Source organism: Protobothrops mucrosquamatus, unplaced genomic scaffold (assembly GCF_001527695.2).
Source record: "Protobothrops mucrosquamatus isolate PMUCROS unplaced genomic scaffold, P.Mucros_1.0 scaffold766, whole genome shotgun sequence".
In the NCBI taxonomy this organism is placed as follows: domain Eukaryota; kingdom Metazoa; phylum Chordata; class Lepidosauria; order Squamata; family Viperidae; genus Protobothrops; species Protobothrops mucrosquamatus.
In genome coordinates, this window is record NW_015387034.1 from 411,539 (window position 1) to 435,715 (window position 24,177).

Below are 24,177 nucleotides of genomic sequence, written 5' to 3' on the forward strand. Positions count from 1 at the left end.
ATTGTTTTGAAAATATTTTCTAAATACATTTTCAAGCCAACGTACATTTTTTTACTGTCCTGGTACTAATTTAAATTAAAGTGTAACTGCCTAGGTTCTCTATCTTGAAACGCCATGAAAGTACCATTAATTATTACTATTTATCTTGAACAGGAGATGGCGGTACAAGCTTGCAACCTAATACTCTCAATATAGTAGCATTGTGGCAAACATTCAATGAGAATAGCTGGCTGATGTGCCTTCAGAATTCCAACTAATGTAAAAATAGATGTGTTATTTTTCTCTTCTGCTGACATGAAGATCCATGCATGGTTAAAATCAAACACACTCAAAAGTAATTTTGACTCTATGTTCTAGTCATATTAATATGTCTGATGTTAGGACTGCACTTTTATTGCTACTATTAATGAAACAATGTTTTAGAAGTTGAGAATAAATTTCATTTATATTATTTTTTTAATGTTTTATTATTTGCACATTATAAATTTTCACAAATTGGGTACTAATGATTTTTTTCACAAGAATTGGAAAGTAACAGACAATTTGCACAGAAAACCTGCCAAAAGTATCAAGAAAGAATTTGTAGATAGGAAGTTATAATAACTCTTAACATTTAAACAGTACATTGTTCACAGTTCACAATTAACAATTCAATAAGCTGATGTAACACTTATATTATCCTTACCTTCAAAAGAGTTTTTGTTCGGCCGGGAGAAAGACTGCAAGACATTTCCAGAATATCTGACTGATAGATTTTGGTCACTATGAAACAGGATACACTAATTATCAACAGTCTGTACAAATAGTATAACAGAGTTCACCAACCCTGAAACATTCTACTGAAACTTTTACAAAGCACCTAAATGTTTCTACACAGGAATTTAGAAATTCAACAAAGAAATATATTTTATATAAAAAAAGTCAAACCTTGTTCCTCTTTTCTCTCACCCCTCCCACCCTCTACTATAACTGGCAATACAGAACAGAAACATCAAGAGAACATATCCAACTAAAGAAAAGTTAAATGGAAAAAAGGGAAGCAACAATATTTTACATGATTATAATCTTAGTACTTTTACAAAACACAACCTCATTATTCTATTTTGAATATCTCAAATACTGCCATTTAAATATAAGTAATGTTACACATGGCTCTTAATAAAATGTGTTAAAAAGTTTCCCCCCCTCAAATACAGGAAATCTACATAATGTCCATAATAAAGATTTGATAAATTAATAAACAAATATTTTCATTTGACAATTTGTATCTTGATAATCAAATATAAATAGAATACCAATGCAAGCAATTCTATATACTAGACAATTAGTTTTGTATTTCTCTTCTCCCAAGCTTTAAATTGCCAACAGAACTGGAATACCACAAAGTCTATTATGTTAAAAAATGTATTTTATTTTAAAGGATAAAATTTCTGGGAGAGTGTTTTGTACTATGGTATCGTTATATAACAATATATATGTATTTTGTATAATCACAAATATATTTTTAATATCATTACCTGCAGAAAATGTTTTCTTTTGGAGTGTTGGGGTCAACTGGGCTGTTTCCTTCAGTAACTGGTGAATCCAAATTAGCAGATGCATTGCTGGTATGATCACTGCTTTCATAGCCACATTCAGTCCTTTGTGTCTGCCAATTATCAGGATGAACCTTTCTCTCTATAAATCCTGTTGTTTTTTCTCTATTTCCTTTCTTTCCCAAATCCAGTGAATTCTGGCTTCCTGCTTGTTTTGCTTCATCTTCATAGATAGTCATCAGACCCTTCTGACTCTGATTTTCTTTCGGGTAGTTGACTGAACTCTGCTCCTTTTCATGTTTTGGTTTATTGCTTGCATTTAGCTTGCATTTTGAACTATGCTCTCTTTTCTCTGAATCAGTAAAGATGCTATCAACATTCAGTGTTTCTCGCATGGGTTTCCAGCCTCTGCTTCGACTTCTGCTGCTACTGATACTTCCTTTGTCTTTGGAATCTTGGCTACTATCTGTTTCATAACCAGCTGTGTGGTCAGTTTTCATACGGTTCATCTTCTCCCCATCTTCTGTTTTATTTGAGCTGAATGTCTGTACAGTGGGTCTAACTTGATTGTGCACCTTTTCATGTCGATAAGATCCTCTCCCTTGACTACTATATAAACGTTCATTGGAATGATGCCTAAATCCAGTTCCAGAAGGTGGTGATCCTGGCTTAAGATTAGTATGTATTTCTCCTGATAGATCTTAAACAAAGTACCAAAACAAATTATTTATAGTATTCAACTTTATTCTAACTTTATATTGTATAAAATATCTTTTAGTTCCTTAGAATTTCAAGGCAAACTTAGATAGGTTTGGTGTATTTGGGAGGAATTAGCCAGAGGAAAATTCTGTTACCTTTTTGTTTTCCAGATTCTTTCCTTGATCCTCTGTCAGAGTTTTTTCTTAATGATGATGGGTAATTTTTCATCTCAGCTGCCTTTTGAGCACATTCTCTGGAAAGATCTTTTGCTTTTTCCCTATGATCATTATGTCCCAATTTACCTGCAGCAATAAATGCAATTATGCTGTACACCTTCACAGTAATGGAACAGACAAAAAGATAATCTGATTCAGATTTCCCTAAATTTTTTGGATAGACCAACAAAAGAAAATAACTTCAGCAAATATAAAGAAGTTTATCTCCTGCAACATATAATGCTTAGCAGATTACAATCATATTATTAAAAAAAGCAGTGGGTTAGTATCCTGTATTTGGGAGGAATTCTCTAATTTTTCTTCAGTGGTATTAGAAAAATGTTGGATCTCTGAGGTTTCTTTTTTTTTCTGAAGAAGGTGCTGAAAATGATAAATCTTAAGAAGCAGCATATATAGGTTCATTTTCATACCTTCCCTTTTCCAAAGTTTAATCAGATCAGGAATGAGGAAAGCAACAATAAGACTGCTCCCAGGAGAAAGTAGAAACTATATTCTAGATTCTGTGATAAGAACTCAATAATTCTAAAAAAACCCCATTCATTTTTAAATATATTATCCCTCCATACTCAACCAGATTTGGAATAACCAGATTACTTGAAACTACAGGTAGTCCTCAACTTACAACCACAATTGGGACCAGAATTTCCACTGCTATGCAAGGTGGTTAATTAAATGAGTCACGTCCAATTTTTCGACTTTTTTTTTATCATGGTTGTTAATCACTACAGTTGATAAGTGAATCATTCAGTCATTAAGCGAATCTGGCTTCCCCACTGACTTTGCTTATTGGAAGCCAGATGGGAAGGTCGCAAATGGTGATCATATGACCTCAAGATGCTGAAATTATTGCAGATACATGCTGGTTGCCAAGTGCCCAAATTTTGATCACATGACTATGGGGATGCAGCAATGGTCATAATGTGAGGACCAGTTCTAAGTCATTTTTTTCAGTGCCATTGTAATGTTGAATGGTCGCTAAATGAATGGTTGTAAGTCGGGAACTACTTGTACAGTAATTTCAAATATTGTTTTTGATTCATTTGTTTCATTGGGTTCTCTTTATGTGGAGAACATATTATGTTTTAGGTCATATTTATGTAGAAATATTGAAACATCAAAAGATATTTGATTCACAAAATTTGAGCACCGCTGTAACATGGTAGTTTGCTAAACATTTTATATAATTAGCTTATATAATGTTTAATTACTTGTAGTAGGTAACATTTTTAAGAGCAAAACAAAATTATGTATGATTAACCTTGCAATTAAGCTAGTTATAATTCAACCCAGTATTTTTTAAAAAAAGTCTATGATACATACTCGACCCTCTGACATTAGTAGGTTGAGAAAAGTTCCTAGTAAAGGCAGAGTTTTCTAGCTGCACTTTTTTACTCTTCTGGTTAGAAGTTTCTTCAAATCCATTCTCCTTTACATAATCTGATTTAAGAAAAGTAGGTTTCTCAAACCCTAGAAAAAAGAAATGTTAAAAAACATTACTTTTAAGAAGAAGACATTTACTCAGTTTATCTTTGAAATTGGTTTTCCAATGAATAACCTGCCTAACAAATTAAAAATAAATGCCTGAATAAAAGTTACAGTGGGCACACTACAGTTTAAATTTAATAGGAAAAATATTTGAAGAATGATCAAACTTCACCCTTTACTAACAAATAAATTCATAGTAAAATTCCATTTCAGACTAAAAAAATCCACATTTTAAAAATTTTTAGTTATTGATCAAAAGAAAAAAATAACCAAGCAAGAAAACAACTAAGCTAAGAGAGTAAGAAGGACTCCACAATTCAACAATGAGCTACATGTATTCTCTGATAGAAGTCTAGTATCTGATTTTTGGTTAAAAAAAATAATCCTGTATCTATTTTGCATGTAATGTATTACTCCATCCAATGTGAAAAATTAAATATGTCTCAGACTCAATTTATTAATTTCCTAATAACTAAAGATCCCACAACTTTCCTATCCCTAGCACTGACCTCAAAAATTGAGCATTAATACAAGGACACCAAAGTTCATTCAATCAATAGCCTAAGCTTATTAGCCTTTCAGAAAGTTCTTAAAACATTTTTTTAGCAGCCTTAGGGATCCCATGGGAACAGGGATGCTCTAAAGTGGTTATATTATATTTAGGATGTTGGTCTATTCTTTGTTGTATTTATGGTGATTTTTTAAAAATGGCCGTATATACTTGTTTTAAAGTGTTTATTATATGCCATCAAAAGTCATGTTTGTGAGATGGTTCACTATATAAATTTGCCAAATAAAATAAAAATAAACATGTGGTCCACTGGAAAATTTTAGGCATCTCTACCCCAACTTGCCACACAGTCAGTCTGAGAATAAAAACTAGGAAAGACTTTTATGTATAATGAGTGGAAAAAAAGGTGAATTATGAATATAATATTGGCAGGCCAACTTTCAGTTTATGCCCACCATATTAAGCATCTCTTCATCTTACTAAATAAATATGAAGTTGTAAATATTCAAATTTCTATTACCAAATTCTTCTCCATTTCCTGTAGAGGCTTTATAATGCGACCAATGAATTATATGCTGCAGTGCATCTTCTGTTGATACTGGTGTACCATCTGGGTTTGCATAAAATAGTAGCAATGGCTGAAAGTGACACCGGATGCACTTGGTTACCACATCTTTCCATTTTGTTCCAACCTAAAAGAAAAAAGTAATCATTTAATTCAGTAAAGAAAAAGTGGCAATCTAATTAAAAATAAACTGGTATACCTTCAAACAAATCAAAACGTCTTTAAATAATTTAGACATGTGAAAAATAACTCTTTTGTGTAATGCATGCTAGTGAAGCAGCAAATTCCCTGCATGACTTAGAACAAAAACTAAATCTTTCATCTTACATCATATGCATGATTAGAAAATATTCTGACAGCCTTAATTTTGATATCAAGACATTTACTTTATGTCTTGATATCAAAATTAAGGATGGCAGAATGTTATATAAAGTATCTTTAATTATTTTTAGGAGCTATCTGGATGCCTCTATATAAAATGCAATATCATAACTTACCTCTTTAACATTAGCATCATCAAATAACACCCATTTACAACTCTTGGTATGAAAGGCGAAGGCACAATAATGTCTGCTTGCATAGCATATCATCCCCACAAGAAAAAGCTCACTGTTTTTGGCATGTTCATCAGTAACCCTATAGAACAACTGTAAAAAACGATAGATAGGCTAGTAAGAAATAGAGCTGAGGATAAATTACAACAATTTTACATAGCCAGATTGAAAGAGTTCATCCAGTTTATTTACTAAAGCATATAAGATAAAGCATCTGAATTCTTTTACATCAGCATACTGTAATCTTAGAGATGCCTTTTTCAGAATAAATCGTTATACAACTGATTCCCTCTTTAGAAGTTTTATGTTCTACTTGAGTCATCTATTATCATTTAAATCAATGGCCTAAGACTTCCTGGCTGTAAGTAGGAATCACCAATGAATAGTTTCTAGAAATTAAAAAAGTACCTTGACTTTTCAGAATATACCTTTGGATTATGTTAACTAATTTACTGAATTTTAAGTTATCTTTTAATTTTTTGTTTCTGCTGTTTTAAAACTTAAATACTTTATACATTATATAATAAATAGACATGCACATTATTGTGTATTCAGGTATACATTTGTACTATTTTGTTCTAGGACACCTGAGAAATTTTATTAGCTGAACCACATATTTTAAAGGTTGTATTTTTATTTGTTTTACACATCCAAGACTAGGTGCAACATATCTTTTAAAATAGTGGTAAATGATGAAGAATGACATTTCATGTGCAATCTAGTTATAAAGTTAAAAAAATACTTTTAGCATGGAATTCTATGTATGCTTTTCAGGGAGAAATTCCAACTTCATTTGATTGAGTTTCTTCTGAGAATAGGATTCTAGTATTAGACAAAACAGAGAACTCTGTCTGTTCTTAGTAATTTCAAAGTTATTTTAATATGTTGAGAGACACAGAAAATTAAATATATTAATATGTTCAATACCCCTGGAAGATAAAGTTGTGTTGCCAGATTTCGGATGACATCTTCTGTTAGGTCAGATTGTTCAGAATCCCAAACTAATCCAATAGTAACTATTTCTGGAGAATTCATTAGAACACGACGAATTTTAATTTTTTGGCCACAGTTGCTCTACAAAAAAAAAAAAAAAAAAGACGGGACAAATAGTATGATCTAGATGCTTTTGAATGTCAAGATCTTTATATAAACCACATAAAATTCACTTAGATGACTATGTTTTATAATAGACAATATCTCCAATTTATTCACATCCCAAATTCCATTATTTCTGATCTAAATGGTCAGTTATAAACTTAAATATGTTATCAATAATGCTGCAATTCATCTGAGTTTCTTACCACTTTTTAAAAAAAGTAGGTTTCTTTAGAGACTTAAACAAATTATTGTAATTTTATTTTTTGGTCACTGAAGTGTTTAATTGCAATTAATTGTTTTGTGTATCAATAAGCTATATGATTTTTACTAAAAATGTGCACATCACCATTGTCATTTTAAATTCTCCAAAATGACAATTTTTATGCTTGATAATATAAAGACTTTCTGTATAATAAATTTTGATATATTGTTTTAAAAACAATTAACCTTTTTCAAATAGCTATTATTTTATCTGAGAGCCAAAACCAAATAATTGTTTAAGCGGTTGCTTTTCCTGAGATCTTGTCTTAATTTTGTATGCCAACATGTACTAATTTGATTTATGATTTAAGTATTTGAAGGCTACATTGACTGCCAAGACAAATTTTAAAAACTAACTTTTCACAATGTTAAAAGTTTGGATTTATCACTACAAGGGCCCCTCCCCCACCAAAATAGAAGAGCAATATTTCTTTGGTAAACTTACAGGACAGTCCCTGAAGTCATCTATAGTATTTGCAGCCTGAAGAAATTGAGCAAACATTTCTGGCTTGAGTCTTTCATTCCTTTCCACCATTCTATCAATTTCATTGCTGTAAATGAAGCAATTTGATTTAGTCTATTTTATTATTGCAATTAACAGAATGTTCTTATATTTGTTACATTTATATTCTGATTTTTACTAAGGAGTACAAGATAGCACAAAAGCACTAATTCGTCCCATTCTTCCACACAATAACCCTATGTGGTAAACTGAGATGAGATCATGACTGGCATTTGCCTAGTGAGTTTCCATGTTTGAAGGTGGGCAATTTACTGTTTACATTAAAGCTGGTGAGCAAGATTAGAAAAAAAACACAGTTATTTCTTTTACAGATTTAGATCTATTTAGGACTATGCAAATCTTACTTGATATTACAAATACAGAAAGGTACATGAAAAGAAATATGTAAATATGAATGTAAGTATTTTCAAGGATGGAAAAAACCAGATGCTTGGACCTTAAAAGCACACAGGGCACCTTAACAGGCTATGAACTGAGCTCTGGTCAAAACTTCACCAGTTTACTATTGTTCTTATGACTGGAATTTCTTAAAAAATGCTTTGGAAAAAAAATGATTTGACCATTTCTGATCATATGAGGCGAATATATCTCAATAAACTTCTCCCTTGTAATTAAAAATATTGGGCTACAATGACAAAGTAAAACATTTTGCTATAATTTCAACATTCCCTAAACATTTCATTTTTAGAAAGCATTATTTATGGGCTTAAAATCTGGCAAATGTAGTGATGTCTAAAAATTATGTTTGCTATTCCATTCCATCACAATAACTTGTTAAATGGATACATCTAGCTTACCTATAATGTCCATTCTACTTGGAAGCAGGATTACAGCTTGGACTGATGGGAAATCGTTCCATGTAGGAGAATAGGATAATTTCCTCTGCTGTGCCTTGTGAAATACTTTAGTTAAATTCTGATTTCCATCATCTGGGAGGAAGCAACTTCCTATTAGTTCAAGCTGTTATTTTAGTTCCTAAAGAAGTAAGATAATGGCTGATCTAGTAACCTTAAGGAAGATTTGATCAGACAGAAGTTCCCAACTATCACAACTTCTAAACCTTAAAACCTTTATATCTGTTGTTTTTATCTGATTGTTGTGCACCACCCACAGTTCTTTTTGTAAAATGGATGGCTAAAAAGTTTGATTAATAAATAGTAAATAAAAACCTAAGCAGACTCAGATTTACAGTGAGGGGAAAAGTATTTGATCCCCTGCTCATTTTGTATGTTTGCCCACTGACAAAGAAATGATCAGTCTATAATTTTAATGATAGTTTTATTTTAATAGTGAGAGACAGAACAACAAAAAAATCCAGAAAAACACATTTCAAAAAAGTTATAAATTGATTTGCATTTTAATGAGTGAAATAAGTATTTGACCCATTCGCAAAACATGACTTAGTACTTGGTGGCAAAACCCTTGTTGGCAATCACAGAGGTCAGACATTTCTTGTACTTGGCCGCCAGGTTTGCACACATCTCAGGAGGGATTTTGTCCCACTCCTCTTTGCAGATCCTCTCCAAGTCATTAAGGTTTCGAGGCTGACGTTTGGCAGCTCAAACCTTCAGCTCCCTCCACAGATTTTCTATGGGATTAAGGTCTGGAGATTGGCTAGGCCACTCCAGGACCTTAATGTGCTTCTTCTTGAGCCACTCCTTTGTCCCCTTGGCTGTGTGTTTTGGGTTATTGCCATGCTGGAATACCCATCCACGGCCCATTTTCAATGCCCTGGCTGAGGGAAGGAGGTTCTCACCCAAGATTTGATGATACATGGCCCCATTCATCGTCCCTTTGATGTGGTGAAGTTGTCCTGTCCCCTTAGCATAAAAACACCCCCAAAGCATAATGTTTCATCTCCATATTTGACGGGGAGATGGTGTTCTTGGTGTCACAGACAGCATTTCTCCTCCTCCTAACACGGCAACTTGAGTTGATGCCAAAGAGCTTGATTTTGGTCTCATCTGACCAACACTTTCACCTAGTTCTCCTTTGAATCATTCAGATGTTCATTGGCAAACTTCATTGGTGTTTCTTCTATTTGCAAATAATCACACCAACCGTTGTTGTCTTCTAACCAAGCTGTTTGGCGATAATCTAGTAGCCCATTTCAGCCTTGTGTAGGTCTATAATCTTGTCCCTGACATCCTTGGACAGCTCTTTGGTCTTGGCCATGGTGGAGAGTTTGGAATCTGATTGTTTCTGGGGATAGGTGTCTTTTATACTGGTAACAAGCTGAGATTAGGAATACTCTCTTTAAGAAAGTGTTCCTAATTTCAGCTTGTTACCCGTATAAAAGACACCTGGGAGCCAGAAATTTTGCTGATTGATAGGGGATCAAATACTTATTTCACTCATTAAAATGCAAATCAATTTATAACTTTTTTCCTGGATTTTTTTGTTGTTCTATTAAAATAAACCTACCATTAAAATTATGGACTGATCATTTCTTTGTCAGTGGGCAAACATACAAAATCAACAGAGATCAAATACTTTTTTCCCTCACTGTAATTACTACTTCAATGAAGGACTACCAGAAAATCCTAATGCTGTAATGCCAGACACTTTGAAAAACATCCAAGAAAGCAATTACAAACCATTTCTGCACAGTTGTGAAAAAAATTATGTAGACTTGTCCATCAAGTCCCCAGAAGTTGAGCTTGTAATATATGTTATTGTGTTCAATTCATCAGTGTTTTTATCAATAGAATATCACCTAATGCTATTTACAATAGATGTTTCATTCTCATTTGACAACAAATACAATGGAATTTTTAGAACATAAATATCTCTCTCTCCTAGGAACTGACTACACTTTCGGATGTGAATATTCTTCAGTTTTAATTTGATAAAGAGGTAATTGGGTCATTAAAACTAGTATCTTTGCTCTAAGCCATGTCTCACTATTTATTACTCAAATTTAAAATTGTTAACTTATGAGAATAATGGAGGAAAAAAGACAAAGCATAACAAAAATACATTTCCTTACCATAATGCTGTTGTTGAAATGTAACGTACAAATTCTGTAAAAGGCAAAGGGTCTGAGGATGCCCCACAAGTAGAACATACACGCTATAAATAAAAGAAAGGTTTTTTTAATTTTTAGAAGTACCGGTAATGTTAAATGTTAAATACTGTAAGTAAAATAAATATGAGTAAATATCTTACCTGTTCATATAATGTCATAGCAAACTTTTGATGTGTTATGCAGGATTTAGAAGTGCACATATCTGTTCCATTGCTTGGTACTATGTGATAGTGAATTCTCTCAAGGATATTTTCCTAAACAAGTAACGGTTTTATTTTAATCATGATAATATGTCATCAAGTTGGTATTGACTATAAGAGGCCTCATATGCAAACATTATGTCGCCAACCTGCTCTTCACGCAATACATTTCACCAGCTGAACCTTCAAAATGGCTTGTATATATGTTTCAATATGGTTATTTTTATCTCACAAGAACAATTTCTGTTTCATTCTGAAATAAACCAGGCTCCTTTGCGCTATGTTCCTATGCTCAGAATGAAGGGACAATAGTGACTGGGCAAAAAATCCCCATTGTATTCAGAATTATAATCTTTGTATCAAATGAAATGATTACCAAATTCTATATAACTGAGTATATACAATAGCTCAAACAAATATTTTTGTATTACAAATTACCTTTATTCTCAGTCTTTTAAATAAAAAATTATCATTGTTGTTATAGTCCTTTTCAGAATCCCAAAGCATACTGCCCTAAACTGATTTTTCTGACTTTTCACTGAAATATTGAATATGGCTCTTCAGCCAGAAGAAGCCAAGAATCAAAACAATACCTAAAATAAATGTTAAATATTGTAATATCATACTTACAAAACATTCTGCTGCATCATCCATAAAACCAAGTCGAAATCGCTGTTCATCTTTAAAACTTTCAGCCAAGGCATGCCTCATGTTATTTGATGGGAGAGCCTTTTCTCGACTGTGTTGGAATTGGGAAAATATTTTCTGGAAATCAATAGCAATATTTTATCTATTAAATGATTGGGAACAGTATAGTGTACTTGAATACATCAAAACAAAGTCCAGCATTTGGTAGCATTGAGAACTTGTGATTCTCCAGATGCCACTGAACTAGAATGAAGATTTTTCACTATTAGCTGGCTAAGACTTCTGGAAGTTGACCTTCAGCAACTAAAAGGCAAATTGTTCCCTATACGGTATAGAACACTGTTCTGTAGCAATGGCTATTTTGAACACAATGCAGGTATCCAATACACAATACCATTTACTCATGATATGCCATAATTCACTTCTGCTTTGTTCCTCCTACAAGTTGATAGGTTAAAAAGAAGCGAAAATCTAAATCCTTGGCGGTTTACAATATGCTTGAATTGGAATCCTGCTGTTTTCTCTGCTATCAAATCTCATTAGTAAGCCAGGAATCTAGAATCTTGGCATAATCTGTATGAAATACACAATCATGAGCCATGGTGGCTTAGTGGTTAGAATGCAGTATTGCAGGATAACTCTATCCATTGCCTTCCATCCTTCCGAGGTCAGTAAAACGAGGACCCAGATTGTTGGAAGCAAAATGCTGATTTGTAAGCTGCTAAGAAAATGCTGTAAAGCACTTTGAAGCAGTATATAAGTCTATGTGCTATTGCTATAATTGTGCTTATTCCATTCAAATAAGAGAGAATTATATATGAAGTGGACTATCATGTTGTTATCATCATTAGAAATATATATTAAAATGTTTTCCACCAAGAGAATTTTCTTGAGCTCATTGAAAATCAGAAAGGTTGAGCCAGAATGGCAACACAGTTTGCTTCTGTTACAATTATGAGGAAATCATAAAAGGCTAAAAGATCAACACTGAGTATACTATAACAATTCCCACAATGGCTAACCATGGCATGAAAGCTGTTATCTTTACCCTCTCTTTAGCAACTGGTGTACTCATTCTGAGCATGGGTTCTACATGAGAATAGCAACAAAATAAGGCAATATAATATTCCTAGTAGTTAAATGAAAAACAGGTATCCAACAAGTACACTTGTTTTTCTTATCTAATTATTTTCATTTACTAAGTTACATCTGTTTTAGACAAAGAGCACACAATTTGTATCCCTTAAGTCAATTCATACAGTTCTCAACCCAATTTCAAAACACCATACAAAGAATCAACACAGATATCTGCCACTGATTATCTTTTAGTTGGGGGAAATAAAGAGTATCATAAAAAATATAGATGTTCTAATCAATTTCACAATGCTACCATTATTATATGGTAATCAACAAATTATAACAGAAAGAATAAGTCCTTTCAAAGAAAAAAAAATGCCCATTACTGCTTTATGTACAGAATATTGATCAAAACCAATTAAAACAATTAACAAATCCTACTTTTAAGGTTTTTTTCTACAATTTAACTTATTAGATATGTGTCAATGAACCAGAGATTTTCATGAATATTTGCCAAAATTAATTTTTATTCATACAAGGTAAATAAAAAAATTATAAGGTTACCTTCAAAGCACAAAATATGCAGGCATCACCTTGACAAACATGTCCTGTAAGACCTCTTAAACTTCTACGGAATATATCAAGTTGCCATAAAACCTACAAAGAAGAAAAAACTAACATCCATTTTTGCCAAAGATTTAGGTCAATGTCTACAATTGCTATTTTTTGCTACAGATACACCAAGATAACATGAAACACTACATTTACATTGCTTCTGTGGGGATGCTCTTAACTTTAGTGGAACCTGCAATAATTTTGAATAGATATTAAATGATAATCAATTGTTTCCTATCCAACTTGTTTTCTTTCATTCAGTCCATTATTGTTTAAACCAATGTATAATTTTATGCAATATTTTACCTAGTAATTTTCTTGGATTGTTATGGTTATTCATACAGGATATAGTTAGATGTATATATTATATATGTGTGTGTGTATACTGTACGTGTATATATATATTATATGTATATATAATTGTATATATCATAGTACTCATACATTTAGTTAATCATAATCATTTCACTGAACATAAAAATAATGAACACAAACACTGTTACAGTTATTGTTATATTCATATATCATATTGAAGCAACATTCTTCAGAACTATGATTTAAAAAAGAATGGGCATTACTTGATCACTTCATATTTGAAAATAATTAATCCCATCGTTTCATACAGTATTTTGTACTGCTCGAAAGTAGAAACATTAGTTAAGCAGTTTTTTAACCTAAGAACATATTGCAGATTTGGCTTGGTAGAGCAAAAATAAACCAGAGATTCCATTTAACAAAAAAACTTGGCACTACTTCCTGCTAGGAACAAATATGTAGTACATGAGGATATATTAACTCTAAATTATGATTCATATCAAATAACCATATATGCAGTCATTTCATATTTAAAACAAGAAAATAGATTTAATTTTAACTATGTAGTATTTCAGAAACAATCCCAATTATTAAATATATTTCATAAGCATCCATCAGACCATGTAATTCTTTCCATGTACAAATGTTAAATTGTCATATTTTAACCCAGTACAGAAGGAAATCTACATGTAAGAAGAAACACGCTTAAAACACTTAAGGAAACCCTTGCCAGCTTAGTCAGATGTACTGTAAATGCCTTCAGGGCAATGTATACCGATTATACACTTCATTCACATATATTCAGTAAAACTCCCCTTTGGATTTTAATATTAAAAGGCTTTAATAAACATAAGTTTGACAGTATTATGATATGAACCATAAATAATTCTGATAGTGAACTTTAGAAATTCTAATCCACTCAATTTTATTTTGTAAAATAACAATATTTTGCTATGAAAGAAAGCCATCGTTACTGGATCAATCATTGTAATCACCTTTGTTTCCCACTAACTAACATGAGGAGAAATTTAAGAGGAGGAGACAGATATGGAACTTTTCAAGAAGAGTTTAGAAAAATATATGGGTAGTAATAAAATACAAAGAATTTCAATTGGAGCATCTGAAGTCCTTGTCATTTTGGCTGTAATTCAAAGTATTATTATTCTAAGTTCAATACTTCTCTGGAAAGGATACTGTACATTAAAGGAAGTTATGATAACCGCACAGCCTTGCAATAATAATGTTATATGAAAAACTTCACTAATTTTTGAATACCAAAGCATAATTTTAAAATACCATATACTATCAATAATTAAAATCCCATTCTAATTTTATATATTATCCAAAATTCAAAGGTAACCAACATACATTGACATATACATTCAGAATAAGGGCCATATAAATTACATAAACTTGAACCTTTGAGAAATATTCAGTCACTTTAATGACATTGTGCACAGTATATATAAGTTTTACAAATAGAAAGTTTGAATGCTGTTCCGTTTTCAATATTCATATTGTAATCATTAAGTATCGAATACAGTTTTGATTTCAATTACTATAATTTTAGCAGCTTTTATATATGCATTTTTATTTTGTTTTAAAGAGCATTTGGCTATATTTTGAATTTTATGTGATCTTTCTCTATACATGAGAGCCAGTTCAGTCTGGTGGTTAAAGCATCTGGCTAAAGGCTAGGAGATTGTGAGTTCTAGTCCTGCCTTAGGCATGAAAAACCAGAGCCAGTCACTCTCTCTTAGTCCAACTCACCTCACAGGGTTGTGGTTGTGGAGAAAATAAGAGGAGGAAGGAGAATTGTGTGTGTTTGCCACGAGTTATTTATAAAAATAATAAAGGTGGGACATAAATAAAATTAAGCATTGCACTGATGAAGAACTTTGAAATCCATTGTACTTTCACCACCCAAAATAAATATCTTTTTAGCATCCTATAAAATTAGTTCTTTCATTCTGATATTTCATTCATTCTGTTTTGATTTCTTTGGTCTGGTTTATAATTTTTTCCTTGATTATCATCTCGTCTTAAATAGACAACCAAATAAAAATTACACTGTACTGGAGTTTATGACTAGTCAGAGTAATCATTTACTCTCTGTTGTCACTAGAAAGACTTTTTTCTTACAAAGGATATCAAAACAATCAAAAGTATGAAGTGGAAAACACTTGACATATAGTAACAGGAATATAGATTAAAGTATCTTTCAGTGTTTTCACAATTCATGGAGCTCTTCAGGACCGATGTGTAGCTATTCCTTACCTGTACAGCACTGTTAAGAAAGCAGCTGTTTTGTCCTGGTTCATTTAACAAGCCTTTGGTGGGAGCCAGGGACATCATACTTCCAGGCTGATATACTTTTCCAAGATTTCCTCCAGGTTTTTTCAAGAATTTTACCCATGCCATTATTTAGGAAACAAATATAGATTTATATAAAGGAAAAATATAAGTAATCTGAGCTAAACAAGGCAATTCAGACAGTAGCCTTTAAAAAATTATGGCACTGTGATCATGCTCCAAGTCTTCAGCTTGTACTTCAATAATGTGGTTATGCTCTATTTGGTTTATGAAAATAGTTTTTAAAATCTGGTCAAAATAGAGCATAAGAATATCAGAAATTCCGGTGAATAAAGTTGATGTAATCTGAAAAACTGTAAAAATACTTATTGATAATAGTCTTTTTTTTACATTCTAATGTAGTATCATTTTGTCAAAAGTTTCAAAAATACAATAGTTAACTATCAAAAATCAGATGTTCTTCGCTCGTATTGTATGCAGGGATTTTATGCTGATTCTTCTCCCTCAATATTGGAAATATATCACATTTCTTCTTCTGTGTCGCTGAAATAATTCTATGTAGACTTCATATCATCTTTCAAAGTCTGAAAAAAATGGGAGTGGGAATTACGATTATACACTTTTTCACCATTATAATCTTCTCTGCCTCCACCCAGAGAAAAAACTATTCAAGACGGAAACGGTATCAAGAGGCCTGCACCAAAGTAACAAAGCACATGAGCAACAGCCCCTGGGACAGACACTTTGCTTGATACCGCCTACTTAGTAAGCAAAAGAAGAAAGGGAGTGGCCAATAAGCATATAAATAAAAGTGCTGCTGGGAACAAAATGTCAAAAACATGCTTCAGGTTTTATGTTGCTGTTTGTTTCAGAGGACAGGATATTACCTAAACACTAGTAGATTTTTTTTTAATTCAATATTAATTTACTTCTCATACTTTCCTATCACAAATTGTGTTTAGATATAAAAACTTACAATCTCTCTCTCTCTCTCTCGCTCTCTCTCTCTCACACACACAGATTTTTACCTTGGGGAGTCTTTTGATTTCAGACCTTGTTTACTCACAGACTTGTGATTTGCTAGGAATGCTGTTTTATTACAACAAATACTTTTAATTTATTATCACATTGATTTAAGTAACACTATGATTTCACATGAAATGTCTGATATATAGTAAATGTTGTTTTAGTAACAGGGCTTAATTCTGTTTCAGGGGAAAATATTAAACATTATTTAATAGTCAAAGGTAACCACTATTTTTTAAAAGAACCACTGCAGCTACAGTTTAATTTTATACAGTACTTTGAGTGCTTCAGAGAAGAAAGCTATTAGCCTTTAATAAAGATACTGTAGGTTCATCAGAAAGAACCTTGTGTTTTCATGACACTGACTTAATAAACAGAGATATGAATTCATACAAGAAACACTAACTAAATTGCCAGACATGTGATTTCATATCACATAGACTGATTTAATTGGCAAAGATGCATGACTCTCTCTCTCATTTAACAAACACTGGTTTATTGGGAATGAGTTTTGCAATTTTGGAAAAGTTCTTGTTTGTCACTTTTTTTTTCTTCAGAGAATTTTGTTAGAAGCAAATCACTTAGGATTAGTTTATTGGGGTGGGGAACTAGTAACTTAGTTAGAAACATTAGTTTACCAAGCTACAGACTTATATGTTTATATCATATGAAGAATATTATAGTATTATTGGACTAGAATCTCATACTTTTGTGCCATAAACAGTAGTATAGCAAGGCAGAAATCAAATTGTTATTTCAATTTCTGCCAATTTGTCACAAAGAAAGAGAAAAAAATGTGTGTGAGAGAAATTATATAACAAAAGATTATTTAACAAGCAGATATACCTTATTAGGGGAAGAAATGTCAGGAGGTCAACTTTCATTGTTTGACAAATTTAATATTTGAATTTTATTCTATTAAGATGATGACAAATCTCAGTTGATGTGGTTGAAGAAAATAGAAAGCCGCATGCTTGGTTTATAGAACATCTAATCAATAAATGAGTGATTTGCAAAATCAGTGGGATATCACTATTTTAATTCTTGAGATTAAGGCAGGACCAGATATTTAAGAAAAGATGCTACTAATCTACAATCAATTAAGATACATTTTCAATGTCAATAATATTGTGAGTGTGGTTTGACCTGAATGACAGAACTGTTACCAGAGGTAGGAAACTTTGAATCCATAAACACTGGTTGACAAGTGGCAGAGACTTCTGATTTTTTTTTTACAAGTAATGGCATATAAGGAGAATTATAACAGAAAGTGGTTTGTAAAGAGCAAAGGATATTGATTTTGAAACTTCCTCAGGTTCAGTCAGCCCTATTGGTAGTGACTAAAGAAATTGTTTGAGATATGTGCAGTACATATTTTAAAGGAACAAAAATAAATAAATTCAGGAAAGTACAGTTCATTATACTGTATTATTTCAATAGTTTATGGGTTTGTATATTGTCTTTATAATTATTGTTCATCACCAATACTTATGTATTTAAGATGGATGGTTGTATGAATAGTCTAAATAAATAAAACAGTATGGTTTAATTACATAATAATCCCATCCATGGGCTTCAAAAGTTAAAATATGGAAACCTTAATATAAAGCAAATGTGCAAGGCTAAATATTGAAGACACAAAATGCACCCGTAGCTTCCAAATGAAGGCTTTTGTATGATCTACATATTATTTTTCTTAAGATATGAGGATATGTAGAAGAGAATGAATAAAAATGATTTTTTTGAAAATGGTTTTAACATGGTATAATTTAGGATTCAGAGAAGTAATTGAACTATATTTTTACCTACTGTATATACAGTTATACCAATATTTATTCATAGCATTTGTTTACTGTCTATAAAATGATTAAAGAATTGGCCCAGCTTCCTCTTTTCTCTGGATAATGTACTACAAGGATAATTCTGCAACAATGACTTAATAACAAAGAAATCTAGAAAAAATGTGCAGAATACTAAGAATCTTTTTTATAATCAGCAAACTAAAAATGCTGGTCAGCTTTTAGAACTGAATTATGTAAATTGTTCTGATTCAAAGAGGTTTGTAAATTTACACAAAACCAATAAAAGCAATTTGTAACCTATCTAAACACAAGAAATTGGGAGAAGACTGTTCCAAAACATATAAAGATAACGATGTATTATTATGCTCTTTTATCAAAGCATACTATTAAAAAAACAGTAAGAAAATAATAATTAAAAATCAGTCCAATGAAATTGCTCAGAATCAAATAAAATTGAGACAGATCCAGTCCCATATACATGTTTTGGATAAAAATGTTAATGATGGCAGACAGTGGAAAAAAGGCAAAGCTGTTATTAGAGTTGCCTAATAGTCAAAAGACAAAGGAAAGCAAGGCATGGGAGAAGTGAGTAAATTGGTCAGCTGCGATAAAGGAAAGCACCAGAAAGATGAGAGGAATAAGCAAATGGTCAGTATGAAGCAGGGGTCTTCAAACTTGGCCCTTTTATGACTTGTGAACTTCAACTCCCAGAATTCCTCAGCCAGGCACACTGGCTGAGGAATTCTGGGAGTTGAAGTCCACAAGTCATGAAGACCCCTGGTATAGAGGATTATAGGGAAGGAATTCAATAATTGTTAAGTAAACATCAGCTTAGACTAGATACACAAGAAGGGTCAACGAAAAAACTCCAAATTGTCCCACCACCTTGACTATATTTAGTATAAAACAGGTAGAAGATGTGTGTGTCCTTTTTAATATCTTGTAACAATAGACTTCTAATAGTGCATATCATCTACGAGTATTCTATCTCAAAGGGCTGACAGTCAGGTAGGCTATACTTAATTCAAATTAAGAACTAATGGGAGATGAAGGGAAGGGAGGTTTGTGTGTGCTTATTGCATGTAATTAATCACAAAAGTAATAAAAAAATTTAAGACATTCTAGTCTTTAAGTTCTTATTCGGAGAGAATGTATTCTTTTGTTCACAAGTTATATCCTTCATTTTTTAAAATACTGCTGAATTAATTCCTAGAACAAAGTCAGTGATCTATTCATCTAGTTACTGGTTAAGAATGCATATGCAAGAAGCTTATTCTTAAATATCAATATTTCAAGTTATTGCAGGATTCAGTTATAATTCCTATGGTAATCTCATAAATATTTTATATGATTATGACTGACGTACAGTCAGACCAGTATTTTTCTACATACTATATTAAAACATAAACAAAAACCTAAATGCTTACCAGGTTCTATTTGGTTCTACTACATTTTTTAAAATTTTAACTGATTCTAAACTGTGGGGTATAGTGTTTTCTAACATGAGCTGATCTAAACAGCAAAGAATTATTTTAGGTTGCAAAGAACAGCTATAGTTATATCATGATGGTATTGGAAAAAAGCTTAAGACCTTTTGAGTCTTTGGTTGTATTTTTATCCATTCTTTCATTCCATGGAAGACAAGAAAGAGAAAGAATACCGTAACTCAAGGAATGAAAGAACTTACACAAATGAAGTGAGGGGAGAGATCTGAGTCTCCCCAAATTATGACTGGAATTATTCAGATGGTATATTATTGGTATTAAACAGACTATTCCTCAGAAGGCTTGGAAGAAATATTTTGTATCACAGCAGTTAATTTTCATTAGGAAGGCTTGAAAAGTCAAAAGAGAATTCCTTAAATGAAGATCTTGGATAAAGAGCTGTTTACTGTAGAAAGAGAAGGTGTTGAAGTAGAGGTTTTTAAACCACTCAGTAAAAAAAACATATACTGTATGATTATTGATATGTCTATACACTTAATGTTTAAAGGTAAATGTTTCCCTATTCCAGTCATGTCTGACTCTAGGGGGCAGTGTTCGTTTCCTAGCCAAAGGATGCAGCTTGTCTGAAGATGCTTCTGTGGTCATGTAGCCAGCATGATTATATGCCTAGGTGCACAGAGCACTGTTACCTTCCCACCAAAGAGTTACCTATTTATCTACTTGCATTTGCATGCTTTCAAATTGCTAGGTTAGCAGGAGATGGGGCAAGAATGGGAGCTCACACAGTATTTGTGATTCGAACTATCAATCTTTCAGTTGAGAAACCCGGCTTCTCAACCATTAGGCCAGTGTGCCCCCCTACACTAATGTTTACAATATGAGAAATATGATGACTTTAGGTTTTGCTACAGAACATAAATATAATAATTGAAACTTGGCAGAATGTTTTTCATGACTAGATTAGAGCAACAAAAATTTGTTCAGAAGGAACAGAAACAGTAGAAATAGAGAAGGAATTGCACTATATGTTAAAAAATATCTCGGGAGTTAAATCAATAAACTTGATAAAACTGTAAAATCATCTGAATGATATAAAGAAAAGTACTATTGGTATTTACTATTACTTGTCTTGTCAACAAGATATAGTTGAAATCTTCATAATGCAAATTGTAGATCTTTCAAACAAACATAAAACTGTATGTATAAGAAGTTTTACCTATCCTATCATCTGTTGGAAGACTAAGTATCAGCTCACTGCTTCCAGGAATTTGTGAAATTTGTTTCTGATAACTTTGTCCTTTAGAGCAGAGGGGTCAAACTGCCGGCCCGCAGGCCGCGTCATCTGGAAGCCGCACCCACCCCATTGCCGGCAATAGCAAAACCGGCCTGATACATTGCGCGATGACACGTGACGTTGCGAGTTTGACATGTCTGCTTTAGAGGGAGGAAGGCACAAGAGAATCAGCTAGCCTTAACATGATACTAAGAAATACTTAGTTAATTAAGTAGAAATGCGTGAGCAAAAGTGTATTTTATACTTCAAGAAAGCAGTTTTTAATAAACTCAGAGCATTGCTAAGTAGGGGACTTTGACAAAAGAAACTAATGGAAATCAGGCTTAAGAGATACTAAAACTTTAACTGCAAACAACATGGAAAAAGTGAAGATAGCAGAAACAGATAAACACAGAGAGTGTTTAAAAAATATGAAACAAAAAAGATCATAGGAAACAAATACAATGATAGGTCAACAAGAAAAAATAGGTAACCTGGAATTTCCTGGTCCTGGGACCTCTACTTTTCAGTATTTTCATGAAATTATATGAAGAGTTAAAAGGAAGCTTATGAGATTTGGAAATGATATAACATTGAATGGGATACAGTAGTTAATAATGTAGAAGACAGAAATAAACTTCAAAATTATCTTGATGGGCAATCAGCTGAAAGTAGTGATATCTGATAGGGACAAATGCAGAAGTTTAAAAAACAAAACTCAAAATATAGACTACTTCTCCTTCATTGATAGAATACTTAATCTGACAGCAGTGAAAAAGATACTGAATAATAGTTGAGTGCAAACTATTACATGAGTATGAGCTAGTTGCTAGCACAGGGGTGTCAAACTGCCGGCCCGCAGACCGGACGTGTCATCCGGAAGCCGTGCCCACCCCATTGCCGGCAATGGCAAAACCGTCCCGATACGTTGCGCGGCATCACATGATATCGCAAGTTTGACATGTCTGTGCTAGCAGAATGATATGCTAGAAAAAAAGCAATTGTGGTATGAAGCTATATTAGCAGAAGTATAATTTCCAAATCAGACATTTTTTCTCCTTTGGTCAGACTTCGATGCAGTTATGAACATCATTTTCTAAGAAGTATTCAGAAAAAAATGGAACTGATTCAGAGAAGGGGAAAATGAGGATGTTCAGGGCACGACCCAAAAAATCCTATTAAGAGAGATTGAAGAGGTGGATATACTTAGCCTTCAGAAAATGAGTGAAGACATTACAGCACAGCTGTAAACAGGAGCAGAACAATGTAGAAAGGCAATTGCCTATACCCTTTTACTGTTACAGACTTCCAGGAAACACCTGGTAATTATGTTTGAAAACAGCATGCCAATAAAGAACCCTTTCTATGATTAATGTAATTTTTATGTTCTTAGATAGTATTAACAAGCCATTTGAGCAAGCCATCCATAATGTAATCTCTGCCATGTCAATCATTATTCCATTATCAATAATAAAAGCAGTCCTAATGGAGGCATCCCATTCTGGAGATGGCTAATAGAATAAGAAAAGATCCCACCTCTACCCTGTTTACACATTAGTCTTTTTTATCTGTTTTGTTGTTAATTTTAATATTTTAACTTTCAGTGCCCAATGTTTTCAACTTTTAATTGTTTTATACTGTTATTTATGGCATTTTAAATCATCCAGAGTCATTTGATAGTAAGATGGGCAACATATAAATTTAATAAATAAATACTGAGAGTAATCATCTTGTCTAGTACGAAATGTATCAGCACTATCATAGCAATTTCTACTAAAAGAACAATTGAAATAAAATAATATTCAACTCATATTTACTTTTTCAATCTGCTTTTTAATTTATGTCCTGCCCTTTGGCTATCTTCAATCAATATTTTAATTGCTACATTGTATTAAAATATCTATAATCATGCATTATTATATTTATTATTTTAAGAAAAGTCTTGGTTATTTTACTATCATTTTGAAAGTGCATTTTTATTTCAAGATTTTTTTACATGCACATGAGGCACTGATGCTGTGAAAGCACGCGCGCGCGCACACACGATTTTGCAGATAAATCTTAATCTTCTCCATATAAAGAGAATGAAAATGAGCACTTTTGGTTACTGTTAAAATAATTTGTATCTGTACATTATACAGCATATGAATGTATTCAATAAGGGATTATGCATTCATTTTTCAAATGATAATCATTTAATTTAATTTAACCCCCCCCCAAGATTCCAATTTCAACTCATATGTTTCTAGAGGAAACTGATCCATACTTGAGAAGCAGCTGAATAATTTTATTTAACCTATGTGTTAAATTTAAATTTACAATGTGGCAACCATACATCAAACACAAATTTCATCAGGCATCAACATAATGCAAATAACAATCTCAGCTAACTATTCTAAAGAGAAAAACGTATTTTGTTAAAATATTTCTAATATATAATTAAAACATGTATTTTAATTAAGTTTGTGTTAAGTTCTAGGCTTAAAAATATATTCATAGTTCTAAAATTATTAAAACATGTTTAAACTTCATTAAAGTCTGTTCCTGAATCCTATGTTATAAGCAACAGCATTTTAAGAAATTGATATCTGACACATCTATCTATGCCTACTTGTACTAATATGTACTATTTTCAAGAAATACAAAGAACAGGTTTCATACACTTCCCTTGAACCTGAACATAGACACCTATGGTTAAAACACAATCCAGTTACATAACATTCCAAAATTATCATTAATTTTGAAATTGAATCTTTCATCCCTTCAATGTGAATATTGATAGATACCCCAATTAGCCTTTATACAAACCAAGTTTATTATATTTCAGTGCACATCAAATTTCAAAAGTGCCAAGTGTCTAACCTGAAAACTTTCCTACACACTTACTTGCCTGACTATTCTAATCTATAGGATCTCTGCTTTGGCTTAAGCTCTGCAAATGCAAGCAAATCACAAATAATAGAACATC

At 32.3% G+C, this 24,177-nt stretch overlaps 1 protein-coding gene across 1 annotated transcript in view; it reads right to left on the reverse strand.

Moving 5' to 3' along the window:
- USP53 (ubiquitin specific peptidase 53) overlaps window positions 1-15,944 on the reverse strand; it is a 28,178-nt gene extending 12,234 nt beyond the window's left edge. The window contains 13 exon segments of the mRNA XM_015818579.2: window positions 686-762; window positions 1,518-2,235; window positions 2,390-2,536; window positions 3,791-3,937; window positions 4,987-5,158; window positions 5,529-5,678; window positions 6,513-6,659; window positions 7,390-7,495; window positions 10,457-10,539; window positions 10,636-10,749; window positions 11,326-11,460; window positions 12,985-13,077; window positions 15,628-15,944. Coding sequence (XP_015674065.2) covers window positions 686-762; window positions 1,518-2,235; window positions 2,390-2,536; window positions 3,791-3,937; window positions 4,987-5,158; window positions 5,529-5,678; window positions 6,513-6,659; window positions 7,390-7,495; window positions 10,457-10,539; window positions 10,636-10,749; window positions 11,326-11,460; window positions 12,985-13,077; window positions 15,628-15,771 — 2,233 coding nt within the window. The 5' untranslated portion in view covers window positions 15,772-15,944.
- Between the last annotated feature and the right edge of the window lie 8,233 nt (window positions 15,945-24,177).